The 13,921-nt window shown below is 43.5% G+C and overlaps 1 protein-coding gene across 2 annotated transcripts in view; it reads left to right on the top strand.

The window, feature by feature from the left end:
* Nucleotides 1-13,304, top strand: part of amt (aminomethyltransferase) — a 41,367-nt gene extending 28,063 nt beyond the window's left edge. For both annotated transcript variants that reach the window (XM_060835241.1, XM_060835242.1), the window contains exons 7-9: nt 1,757-1,937; nt 8,870-9,025; nt 10,652-13,304. In XM_060835241.1, the coding sequence (XP_060691224.1) occupies nt 1,757-1,937; nt 8,870-9,025; nt 10,652-10,830 (516 nt within the window). In that variant the 3' untranslated portion in view covers nt 10,831-13,304. The remainder of the gene's footprint in view (nt 1-1,756; nt 1,938-8,869; nt 9,026-10,651) is intronic.
* Nucleotides 13,305-13,921: the final 617 nt, after the last annotated feature.

Below are 13,921 nucleotides of genomic sequence, written 5' to 3'. Positions count from 1 at the left end.
TCTGTGGAATTCAGAGCACAAACACATGGCCTTATTGAATTGTGGAATCGTCTCCAGGTCTCAATGACCAACTTCTGCTTTTAATTCATATTGCCTGTGCTACCTTAAACCCTGACCATTCCACATTCTAATTGCCCTGCCTCAGTCCCAAGCTTTGGAATTCTTTCCTTAAAACCTAACTGCTTCCCCACCTAATTTTAAAACACTCCGTAAAACCAATGGCTTTGGCTAAGGTTTGATCATCTGACTTAATATCACCTTAATATCTCCCTGTCAAATTTTGTTTTATAATGCTACTGTAAAACACCTTGGAACACTTCATACTGTTAAAGATACTGAATAAATATAAATTGACAATGAACAAAGATCCTAGAGGGTTGTACCTCAGCATTCCCAAAATGTATTAGATGCATTAGATACTTGCTCCTAATTTATTTCTTAATGCTGCACTGATGGATCAGCTCCACTAGATGGTGATAGAGTACTTCTTTTGTGTGAATCACGTTGCATTATGTCTCCAGTAATTGTCTCCTCTTCGGGTATTTAATTTCCATTTTAGTGGTAGTGAATCTGCTTCCTCCATCCTCTTGGATATTACTTTCCAGATTACGAAAACCCACTGTGTAACATTTCTTTTTCTGCATAACACTGTAGGATCATAAGAATCCGGAACAGAAGTAGGTCATTCAGCACATGAAGAGAAAAAAAACAACTGGGAGATGCTGGAATTCAAAGTAGATAAGCAGGAGGCTGGAGGAACACAACAAGCCAGGCAGCATCAGGAAGTGGAGTAGTCACTGTTTCAGGCCAAGACTCTTCATCAAGACTTAAAATGTCGAATTCTCCACCTCCTGATGCTGCCTGACTTGCTGCATTCCCCCAGCTTCCTGTTTGTCTCATCCAGCCCAACAAGTCTGCTCCGTCATTCACTGAGATCATGGCTGATCTGATAATCCTCAACTTCACTTCCCTGCCTTTTCTGAATACCCCTTGATTCCCTTACTGAATAAAAATATGATGATTACTCAAGTATAGTTTTTCACAGAGGCTGGTTGTTATGTGGCATGTGGAGGGTCCGTTACAACATTTAACAAACTCCTGGATAGGTACATGAGTAGGACAGGTTTTGGAGGATATGGGTCCCACAGGCACTTGTTTTGTTGGCCTTGAATAATTTGGAGGTCGGTTTGCGTGCTGTATGATTCTACTTAAAATATAATTAATGACCAGCCTCAACAGCCCCATGTGGTAAAGAATTCTACAGGTTCACAACAGGCTAAGAGAAGAAATTCCTCCTCATCTCTGTCTTCACTGTGAGGAAATGATATGGCGAAGAGCGTGGTGATTAGATGAGATTGATCTAGGGCAATGGGGAAGATTGCAAGACAGTGGAGATCATTTTGGAATTGATACAGGATAGTGGAGGAGGGTTGTAGGGCAGTGTGGATTATTTTGGGTTTGATACAGGGATATGGAGGGGAATGTAGAACATTGGGGATTAGTCTGACATTATTACAGGAATATGAGGGAAGAGTGTAGAACAGTGGGATTATTTTGGGATTGATACAGGGATTTGGGGGAAGAGTGTAGGGCAGTTGGGATTAGTTTCAGTTTGATATCGAGATATGGGGGTAGATTATAGAATAGTAGGAGTTAGATTTTGATTACTGTGGCATGGAACTGCAGTGTTATGATGAGACTCTCCCCCTGTGCTAGAAATATCTGTAGTTCTAATATTTTTGTCTTTAAATTGTAGATCTCGGTCCCTATTGAGCGCACAGTGGAACTAGCAGAATCGCTGTTGAAGAACAGTGAGGTGAAACTCGCTGGACTTGGAGCGAGGGATAGTTTACGCCTGGAGGCTGGACTTTGCCTTTATGGAAATGACATTGATGAGACCACCACTCCAGTGGAAGCGACACTTTTATGGACCATAGGTATTCCAACTGTCCAATCCCTGTATCTCTATAGCATATAGTGATCTAGCTCCTGACCAGATAATGGAAAACATCCCTGACCACTTGATTCTTTGATCTAATGTATTTAATTTGATGTTTACATACATATATGTTGTATACATTCCAGTCCAGACTTCAGCCAGATCTATCCCTCACTGAGTGTTGCTGCATCTTCACCTTCTGTGCCTTCATCCAAGTATCTAGCACCACCCAAGCTTGGTTATAAAGATACACTTCAACTAATTTCCTAATTGGTGATCACCTATTTAACCATTTTTCCTTCCTCCACTTTGGTCGATCCGACTATTTTGATTTATTTTCTATTTGCTTCTCTGACAGCTCTAATATTTAAAATCTGTGATATGCATTTAGTTTAGATTAATCCTATCTGGGCTGAACAGTTTTGTTTTGCTCCAAAACAAGCATTCATGTTCAAAGAATTTAAAATTAAATTCAACTCCTACAGCCACTGACTGCCTGTGTCTAACCTGGTTATCCCTAACTACTGTAGTGAAAGAATCATACAGTCATCCTCTTTAAACTTGTACCGAATCCACTTGGCAATACCTGCATTCTAATCCTTATCCTGACACTGCTTCACAAAACAAAAAATGTCTTTCACTACCCAGAGATTATTCCTTTCTGCTCCCTCATGGCCTCTTTTCAGCAATCTGAGGACATCAGTACCACTGAAGAATGTCTGTCACAGTTGCTGAAGCTTCTTGTGTAAAATCACCTTATAATAAAGCTTACACCTCCACAGGAACAAAATGCTGCAGATACTGGAAATCTGAGCAAAAGCAGAAAATGTTTGGAAACAACTCAACAGTTCAGGCAGCATCTGTGGAGAGAGAAACAGTTAATTTTTCATCTCTTTGGCCTTTCTGACTGTTCTGTTGAAAGGCTAATGACTTGGGAATTTAATGTCCACTTTTCCTCTATCAATAGATGCTCCCTGACCTGCTAAGTATCTACAGCATTTTCTGTTTCTATTAAAGTTTTCAGTTACATGGCCCACTTCGCGTACAGCGCATATATCTGTAAAGATGGCCTCAGACTCAGGAAATTGTGTTCCATCCTCCAAGTCAGGCACTCCCACCAAGCCCATGAGCATGGCTTCCGATTTTATGAAATTAATTTTATAACCCGAAAAAGTGCCGAATAATTTAACCTTTTGTATTGACCAAAGCACAGACTTTTCTGGGTTAGTCAAAAAGAGAAGAACATCATCAATGTAGAGAGTAATTTTGTGCTCTCCCACTCCTACCTTTAGCCCCACTATTTCAGAGTCCTTCCAAATAGCCTCCGCCAACGGTCAATAAATAAATAAATTTAAGTAAAATACTTAAATTTAAATAAATAAATGAATAACTGCGGTAAATAGCAGCGGCAAGAGAGGACATCCCTGTTGGCCGCCTCTCCCGATGCTAAAATTGTCTGATCTAATGCCGTTCATAATGACCGCTGCCCTGGGGTCGTTATACACCACTGCCAGCCACCTAGTGGAAGCCCTCACCCCCAAGGCCAAAACGTTCCAGGACACCAAAAAGAAACGGCCATTCCACCCGAACAAACGCCTTTTCCATGTCTAAGGAGACCACCAAGCGCAGAGTTGACTTCTGCTGGCATACCTGTACTATATTTCAACACCCTCCTGATATTATTGGAAGAGCTCCAACCCTTAATAAAACCCATCTGGTCTTCCTTTATGAGAGTTGGCAGTACCCTCTCTAATCTCAGAGCTAGTGTTTTAGTCAGGATTTTAAATTCTATATTCAGCAGCGAGACAGGTCTATATGAGGCACAGTCCTCAGGATCTTTCCCTCTTTAGAATAAGGGAGATATTAGCTCCCTAAGAGAGGATGGAGGGCAGTCCTGACTGTATGAGTGATTGTACAACCCAATATTGACTCATTGTAGAACTCGCTCAGAAACCCACCTGGGCCAGGTGCTTTTCCACTTTGGAGCTGCCTTACTGCCTCTTGTGTCTCCTGTATTGTTAAGGGTGCATTCAAAAAGGAAGCTTGCTCTGCTTTTATAGCTGGGAGGTACAGATTCTCAAAAAAGGATTCCATCCTTGCTACTCCATCCTCTGACCAGTATTACTGCATAGAATTTCCTGAATATGGCACTGATCTTTTGCAACCCGCGAATGATAATACCAGTTCTCTCCTGAATAGAAACTATTGACTGCAGGGCACTTTTCTTCCTAGCCAGATATGCCAAATATCTACCTGGCTTATCCCCATATTTGAGTAAGCTTTGTTTTGCAAAGGAGACCTCTCTCTTTGCCGCCTGCGGAAGTACTGAATTCAGAGCAGGAGAGCTGTGACCCGCTGTAGCTTGCCCACAGACGGTCTATCATAATTTGCTCATTCAGCTGCCTTCAGCCAGGCCTCCAGCATACATTGCTGTTCTCTCTCTGCCTCTTCCTGGTTGCTGAATATGAAATAATTAAACCCCTTAAATACGCCTTGGTGGTCTCCCAAGGCATCGATGGGTTACTTGCCATACCCGAGTTGATGTCCCAGAAGGTCCTAAACTCCCTTGTGAAGTCTTCTATAAATTTGCTATCCTTCAAAAGAAATGGATCCATGCGCCAGTGCCACGTGTCTAATCCACTACCTCTGATCTTGACATCCAAGTACACTGCTGCATGTTCCGAAATGGCTATGTTCCCAATCCTGCAGGTTAGCATCAAATCTAGACATATCGATGGAACAAAGAACATATCAATTTTTGTGCAGCACTTATGCAGGTTGGAGTAAAAGGTAAAATCCCTACCATTAGGGTGGAGACATCTCTATACATTCACCAGCCTCTACTCCCTACACAAATCCACTAGCTGTCTGGATTGCAGGGGGATACCCAAGAGACCCCTTGGCATCCTGTCTGCCTCAGGGTCCATGAGATAGTTGACGTTTCCTCCTATAATCGTACAGCACACCTCAATAGTCATTAATTTGGAGAATGCGTCAATTAAGAATTTAAGGGGGTGTACGGGGGAGGGGGAGCAATAGACATTTGGAATGCCATACTCTTTCTTGTGTATTAAGGCCTTGAGGATGATGAACCACCCTTGTTCACCCTTCATGGTCTATTATCTGGAATGGGTGAGTATGGCCACTCCTCTGCTTTTAAGAATTGAAAGAGGAGAAGAGTACCCTGCCAAATCCTCACTGCTGTTACTTCAAGTGTGTTTCCTGTAACAGGGCGATGTCAACCATTTCCTTTCTGAGGCTTGAGAGCACCTTCTTTCTTTTGATCCGGGAACAGTTCCCTTTTATGTTCCAGCTGCACCTTCTGAACGAACTGTCATGACTGTCCAGAGTGGCCCGCATCCCCCTGAGAGGAAGAAGCTCACTCATGGTGTGCCGAGTGGAGAAAACACAATTTATACAATCTAAAGACTACCATAACAGATACTACGAAAACTACCACCACTCTGAAATTAAACAAACAAACATATAAACAACAGATTGCTGGAGATTTCCCCCCTTGCCCATAAGGGACACTCGTCCCAAACCTTACAACTCTCCTGGTTCCTTCCAGCTACGGCCACATTCCAAACCCAAGCAATACACAAACAAAGAAAACCTATTATTTACACACGTGAGAGTTAAAAGTGGACGCCCACTCCATCCCCTCCATTTTTTTAACCCCATTTGTCTTCAATAAAAGAAATAACCAGCCCTCAACCAGAGGAAACAAAGAAATAACAAAAATTACTAAAAGAGAGGAAAAAAAAGGGAATTTTACATCAAAGCAATACCAGGCCTGTAGGAAAGGATGTGCCATTGTCCATAGCTTTTTTCTTCTCCAGACCCAGACCATTTATTTCAAAGAGTCCAAAAAATCCCTTGCTTTCTCTGTTGAGTCAAAATTATACACAAACCCTCAATGGTTGAAGCCAAGTACTGCCGGGTATTGGATGTTCAGGTCTCTCAGTCTCTTCCTGACTTCATCAAAAGATTTCCTCTTGATTATGGCCCTAGAGAAATCTTGAAAAAACATAAATTTCGAACCTTTGTACACCAGGGCCTGGGGGTCTTTTCCCAGCCTTCTGGAAGCTTCCATTATCAGTTGCTTCTCTTTATAACACTGGAGTCACACTAGGACCGGGCGGGGGTGCAGATGTGACCCAGGTTTGCGCATCGCAATCCGGTGGGCCCGCTCAACACACACCCAGCACGATTCAACCTCCAGCCCCAGGAGCTGCAGGAGCCACTGCTCCAGGAAGTTAACCAGGCTCTCACCCTCCTCATGCTGCAGGAGCCCAATCATCCATAAGTTTTTTTTTGGTTGACCTCGATTCTCAAGGTTGTTGACCAGGTCCAGCAGGTCCTCAACCCCTGGCCTTCCAGTATTCGGATCCGCCCCTCCGAATTCTCAGTTGTGCTCTCCATTGCCCGGTCCTTTGTTCAACTGCCTCTACGGTTGGTTCCAGCACCAACTTGATTTTCTCTCGGAGTTTTACAAACTCCAAGACAAGATCCTGCTGGTCCAACGGGTTCAAATGCAACGCCGCGGGAGTACTTGACACTGTAGGGGAGTGCCCTGTTTATTGCGATCCTCTCACTCCCTTTCCTTTATTCATCTTCATCTTGTTCCCAGAACGTTAGAATCAGAATTTAAAAGGTTCTAGTTATTTTGTATTACTTTGTTTTCTCGATTTTTCTAATGGGTGATGAGTGAGGGGGTGTCGTCCCGTTTCCCTATCCCTGTATCAGTCAGAGTAAACACTTGGAGACAGTATGGCTTTACCTTCTCCAACTTTATTCCAGGCCCAGGAGGGAGAGAGAACAGTCACCAATGTGCATAGAGACATGAGTTCTCAGTCTTCTCTCGAACGACAGATTCTTAAGGAATTATATAGTCACTTACAGGGAGCAGTATCCAGATAAGGCAACGTCTATATTGACTGGGTGACCGTTACAATCAGCGAGCATCAACAGTAAAGATTAAGCCATCTGGTATTATACACTGGATGTTCTTAACTTTGTTAACTAGCATTACATAATGGATGCTTTTCAACTCATTAACTCACTACCCTTGCCCCCAGCACCTCATAGTTTACTGCAAGTTCTTATCTGGTCAAAGTCATGCTAGCTGAGCCTTTGTCACACAACCCAAAACTTAATTCTTTCCCTACCTGTTCATACCTTACACATTTTCTCGGGGTGTGGTGATGAAAGCCCACCTTACTTGGTACAGAGCCCAGCACAGCAGACCTATCAGATCGCCGCCATCTTGGATTCCCCTTTCCCCACTCTTAAACTGTCCATGTTCCTCTGCAGCCTCTTGTACCATCCTCGCCACTTGCCTTCCCACCGACAGTTGTGCCATTTACAAATCCAGCCTGCTGAAATTTGAGCCTGTGTTAAAAACTGCAGACTGCAAATGTTCTAGAACTCTCTACTAAACCAAATGAATCTCAGCTTCTTAAATCCCAGTGGTAGCCAATCTCTCAAGTCATGCAGACTACTAATTTCTGAGACACTGTCAAAACAGTGATCAGGATAAAGCATTAAAATAAATGGAAGTTACAATAATGGCCAAACATTCACCAGAGATTTAGGTGGTACACTATCTGTAGATCAAATGGGCTTCACACTGGGAGAATATAGCTATTGTATTCGACCTCTCAGGCAGATCTTAACTCAAATCTCACATAAGATTCTTGAACCACTTACTCAAAAGTAGGGGTAGTTTCCCATTGTCTTCCTCATAAAACACTATCTTTGGTGTACCTTCAACCAAGGCTAAAGCATACAATACCAGCATTCCCACCAGGTGTCAAACCTGCAGAGTGGAAGCCCTGTATCCACGGATTCGGTTTCCCTGGTTTCAGTTATCCATAGTTTACCACAGCCCGAACATATTACATGGAACATTCCAGAAATAATTCCAGGGGCTGCCAGGGAGGTAGGTTTCCCATTTAAATTACAGAGTTAGCTATTTTCAGCGGTTTCGGGATCCGCGGTAGGTCTTGGAACACATCATCTACGGTGATACGAGGGGGGCGGTGGGGGGGAACCTGTATTCAGAGCCAGGGTCAAATGGACTAGGCCCAAACGTTATGGTCCTTCTGACTTCTAGGTAAGGATAGCACCCAAATCCACGGTCACTCTATCCAAATGGGAGTCATGGGGTGTCAGCAAACCAGTTGGAGACGTACAATAATCTCGCATTCTGTCATCACTTTTACATTTAATTGAATTTATTTTCCAGATTTTGAAATTCAATAAGTTCTCAAATTTAACGAAGTTTTAATCTATGAGGAATGCTTGAGGACTCTGCGACTATACTCGGTGGAGTTTAGAATGGCCCGGAGGGAGTGGACATTGGGAAGCTTTCTCCTTTGGCAAGAGAGACGAGGATGCAAGGGCAGAGCATTAGACTAAAGGGAAGACCTACTTGAATGGAGATAAGGAGAAACCTCTTTATCTATGGAATTCATTGCCACAGAAGGTGTGGAGACCAGGTCATTGAGTATATTCAAGACTGAGATAGATATGCCCTTGATTACCAAGGGGATCAAAGGCTATGGGGAGAAAGTGGGAAAATGGGGTTGAGTGGAGCACAGACTTGATGATCTGAATGGCCTAGTTTCTGCTCCTATGTCGTATGGTCTTAATGGGACTTGAGATCACTTACATGATTAAAAAAAAACACCCTAAGTAACACTTGCCATTATCCAAATTCCCTTCTCACTCACATGATCTCCAGGGCCCTTGTTCTGCTCGTTCCTATAACAGCTAATGTGTTTGTGTTTTAACCAACCAAGGAGGAAGGGCCTTTATATGCTATGCACGTTTGTCTCCTCTGACGAGGAAGATGTTTTCTGTCATTCCCTGAGCCAAGGCCTAGTTTACAGTCTGTCTTTCCCTTTGCTCTCCCTCTCTCTGCAGGAAAGCGGCGGAGAGCTGCAGCAGACTTCCCTGGAGCTGGGATCATCCTGAGACAGATCAAAGAGAAAACTAAACGGAAACGAGTGGGCCTGATGTCGGCTGGGCCCCCAGTCAGGCAGCATACGCCAATTTTGAACCTTGATGGAAAAGTCATTGGTAAGTTCCAGAACCGCAGCCTGGACGGTGCATGAGGATTTACCCTGTAGAAACAACTGTAGAGGATCAGGAATTACACTGCACTTATAACTTTTACAACAAATTGGATTTAAATACTTGAAAGGGAAAGGAATGCAGGGGCTAAGGGTGAAGAACATGGCAGTGACATTTAGTACCAGAAGTCAGTGCTGCAGAACAGTGTCAGCATGCCAATCTCTGTTTCTGGACCTTTGGCTTAAGAGCGAAAGTTGCTGGCTACACAAACCTGCAGAGCACTCTTGCCTGAGCCAGAAAAGTGTGCATTCAAGCCTCACTCCTGCATCCTGAGTACGTTGCCTAGGCTGACGTTCCAGTGTGGTACTGAAGAAACATTGCACTTTCTGTAGTCAGAGTTATCAGGAGGGTATTCAGTCCATCCAAGTCATGCCAGTTTCTCCGTACGGCAATCCAATTGTAGTCCCACTCCCCTGCCCTGTCCTCATGGACTCTCAACTTTTGTTCCATCAAATGCCAACCAATTTCTATTGTATTTTGGTTAAGAAATTAGACTGAGGCCTTGTTTATATCCTTGGCTGGGAGTACAAGATCTCATGGCATTAATCACAGCAGATGGAGGCTTTTCCCCCCAGTGTCCTGGTCAATATTTTTCCCTTAATCAATGTGTCAAAATGAAGATTTTGTTTATTCTTACATGGGATACAGGGTCACTGGCTAGTCCAGCATTTATTGCTTGTCCTTCACTGTTCTTGAGTTGGTGGTGTGATGCTTTTTTGAACCACTAAATTCCACTCGGTGTCGGTACACAGTAGCTGCTGGGAGGGAAGGAGAGTCTAGCTACAGATAACCAATTATAAACCATTGAACTATAATCCTAGTAGTGAAAATTCTTATAAATTTCCCCTCCATGCACACATACAAACAGCCAAAGTAAAGCAAGAGTCTTATGGATGAAGGGAAAGACTCGGAAGACAATTCACTGGCCCCTATTCACATGATTTGTTGAGATGAACCATTCGCCAATCAAAATGCTGCTTTTTGATCTTCCTTCTCCAGATGCTTTCACTTATTTACAGGAGGCACAAGGTGACTGGCTCCCACTTATAAAGGTCTATGACATATTGATTAAAATCACAGCTTACAGCAACTCGAGGGGAAATGAACTGGCTATCTTTAGGCTTGAGATACTTTTTAACCACAGAGGAGAAACACCATTCCTTCCTTTCAGAACATCCGATTCCTTCGTCCTTTCCTGTTCACATCCCAAACTGTTCAGTTACCAAACGCACAGTTTTTGGTGAGCGGAAGGTCTGTGGATAGTGACCAGTTGTGATGACAAGCAACAAATAGTTGACAGCGAAATCTCCATGCATACACAGCCCCCTGTCCTGGTTGGAACAGACCCTGCAGCACAGTGTTTGGTAATGGAATGCTGTGTAGGAACCTGCTCCTCAGCAGTGGGATATGTACAGTCAGGAGTTGGAGATAAGGAAACTGGGGATCAATGTATTCCTTGGACATAAAATCCCAGACAAATGAATCTGAGTATTATTGGCTGAGTAATTAACCAATAATAAAGAATATGGAATATGTACTAACCTCTTAGCCTTGCTTTTCATTCACCCTCAGGGGAGGTGACCAGCGGATGCCCCTCTCCTTGTCTGAAACAGAACATTGCCATGGGATATGTGGATACGGAGTACAGCAAGCCAGGCACTCAAATAAAGGTGGAGGTTCGGAAGAAGATTGTGGATGCCACTGTCTCCAAGATGCCTTTTGTACCATCTAAATACTACACTGTGAAGTGACTGTCTCATTTTCAGATTGAGTGAAATGAACGCTTTGAAGACGATGACCAGATTTGATTAGGACTTTTATATTTTTATGATTATTTTGTATCTGCCTTTGGTTCACAAAGGTTAGCTGTTGACTTGTTCTGATCCCCTGTCCTGCTGTGATAGAATGTTGTGTGCGTTTTCAGGGGGATGGATGAAATTGCATTTAATGAAGAACATGGGGAGGTCATTGTTCATTGCTGTCTGGATTTGGGCCTTGCTCCATTCAGCTTATCAGCAATCATTTCTGTTCACGAATCCATACTGCAACCTGACAGCAAGGCCAACAGACAGTCAACAAACACCACTGTTAGCTGAGTAGATCAACATCCTTCCTATTGTAATGGCAGAGATCTGCCAGGTGCAAGTTACTCCAGCAGTTCAGCTGCAGTGTCCTGAGTAGCTGTTGGCTTATTGGATTTTTTTTTTACTTTCCAAGGAGAGTAAAGCATAGAGTTGAGAGTGTACGAAGGCCTCATGTTGTGGGTAGGATTCTTCATCCAGGCCTTCAATTTGTGGAGCCATGTGGGGAGTGGTTTTTGTTTTACATCCACTGCCTCTTTGACCATGGGCGGCACGGTGGCTCAGTGGTTAGCACTGCTGCCTCACAGCGCCAGGGACCCAGGTTCAATTCCACCCTGTTTGTGTGGAGTTTGCACATTGTCCCCATGTCTGTGTGGGTTTCCTCCAGGTACTCCTGTTTCTTCCCACAGTTCAAAGGTCAGGTGAATTGGCCATACTAATTTTCTCATGGTGTCCAGGGAAACGCTAGGTGGATTAGCCACGGGAAATGCAGGTTTACAAGGATTCTCTTCAGAGGGTCAGTGTGGACTCGATGGTCTTCTTCCACAATATAGGGATTCTATGCTGCCCGGTGGGTTGTGACCTCAGCATTTTGCACACTTGGCTGTTCGTCGTACAAGCTGAGATGGTGAAAATTCGAGGGGCATTTGAGTAGAAACAGCACCGCAATGCCACACTTCTCTTCAGCAGGCATTAGTAAGTAGCAGAATAGCAGTCCAATCTTTTGCCAGTTGGACTGCTATTCTGCAGTCTATCTGTCACTATCAGTCACTATCTATCTGTCCCTCCTCACTCACTTCTAAGACCTATCTTAATAGCCCACCAATAGCCCACAAACCAAGAATCTACGGGGCACAATGGAAACTGGTTGTACGACAAACGGAGTCATTGCAGAAGACCATCAGGCTGTAACCTCTGCTGGGACCTTGCCACACCCTGCAGCAGCTGCTTTCAGGAGGATTTGAGAATGACAGGTGACTTCCTGTTTGCATCCAATAACCAACAGTCTCAAGGAAAATTTCTAATCCATCTGTTAAGAGATGTTATTACACACCTCTGGAGCAGGTGTGACATGCACCTGGACCTCCTAGTCCATAGATAGGAACACTCGCACTGCACCGTAAGAGCCCCTACCAACAATCTCAACATAAGAAGAAGTCACTGTCACTATCAGTATCTGTGGGAACAGGGATGATTATTTCTGAACACTAACCTTTGTGGACAAAGCTTAGATACTGCAGCTGCAGATGAATGTGAGTGCTTACTAATGAAACTAATGATAATTTAATCACAAATAAAGGTGTTAATGAGACTACCAACATTGCTGAAAGTTTGCTGCAGTAACAGAATAATGAGCCATTTTCTAATTGGGTGGTATTGAAATGTATATGTGAAGGTGATGGTCAATTTCATACCTACAGCTAATATAATGAATAGTGCCTTGTGTTTACAAACTGTAATTGGGGCTGGCCTGATCTCAGAGAAATCAAGGCCTCCCTGAGTAAATGTTGCTTTTCTTTATGTTTAAAGAAATACAGCTGCAAAATCGCAAAATATAGTAGTATTGAATGAAGAATGACTGTGTTAAACTCGTCTGAAAAAGGTACCCTCAGTGTTTGACTAACAAGCCTTATCTCCTTCACTACCTCAGCCTTTCCCAGAACCTCCAAACTCCTCACTTCCTTTGGTGAACTAAGTTCCAAACACCCCACCTTCCTCAGGCTCCTTCCCTCCATGTTTCCCTTTCCCCTTGAGCAACTGTCCTCCTAAATCCTCACATTTTTTTTCCAAATTCCTTGCTTCTCTGCCGCCTTCCCTCCAGACCCCTTGCTCTCCTCAATCTCATTCCCTCAAGTTTCCCAGTTCCCTTCCCTCCCAACTTCTCACTTCCTTTGGAAACCTTCTCTCCAAACTACTTGCTATCCTTGACCTCTCTTCCTCTTGTAATCTGGACCCTTTAAAACTTAATCTCCACATCACTTGGATACATATTCCTGAATTGTCTCCTCTCCATGCTCCTTTCCAGCCAAGATGATGTCATGAATTTCAGGCATACGATTCTCTCATTTTAAAAAAATTGCACTTTGCAACACTATATTTGATGGATGCTATTTGATAACTTTTATTGGGATTGAGTCAAGCATCTGATCTATTTTAATTAAAGATTAATTACAATATATAACCATTTGTTGCCTCTATCCCTTTTTGATTGGTCGCAGTGATTTGATGAGTGGAGCCTGCTATACAAGGTGGGAGGGTGGCCTGTGAAAGACTAGGCTGTGTGATATACTGTGAACAGTGGTGACCGAGTCTGGGTCAAGAAAATAATGAAAAGTCGAAGTGGACCTTTCTTTCCACTACCTATTGTTGGTTCAAGTCTGTTGGCCAGATTTTCTGAATCTTGGTCTCCTGCCAGATTCACTTGCCTTTCACTGAATCATTCCCATTCCATACTTGATCATGTCCTTTCAGTCTGATTGGCTTTCATGCTCCTTCATGCTGCTTTGCGTCATTCACTGATAACTACAGAATGTGCTACAGGTACAGATAATTGCAAGCCAAGATGTAAGTGGGAAGACTACAAAGCTTTTTACATGGAGGAGGTCTGATGGATGACCACGGAATCCCAAAGTAGGTTTTCTCATGGGGAACTGACTGGGCAAATAATATCAAGACAGTCAGTGCAAATAATCCCAGGATCTGCAAAGCAGTGCATTACAGACCACCTCTCATGGATGACGTTGCAGTAGATCCACATTTG

The sequence above is a fragment of the Hemiscyllium ocellatum genome, chromosome 14 (assembly GCF_020745735.1).
Source record: "Hemiscyllium ocellatum isolate sHemOce1 chromosome 14, sHemOce1.pat.X.cur, whole genome shotgun sequence".
NCBI lineage: Eukaryota > Metazoa > Chordata > Chondrichthyes > Orectolobiformes > Hemiscylliidae > Hemiscyllium > Hemiscyllium ocellatum.
This window is presented reverse-complemented; position numbering and strand designations above follow the sequence as displayed.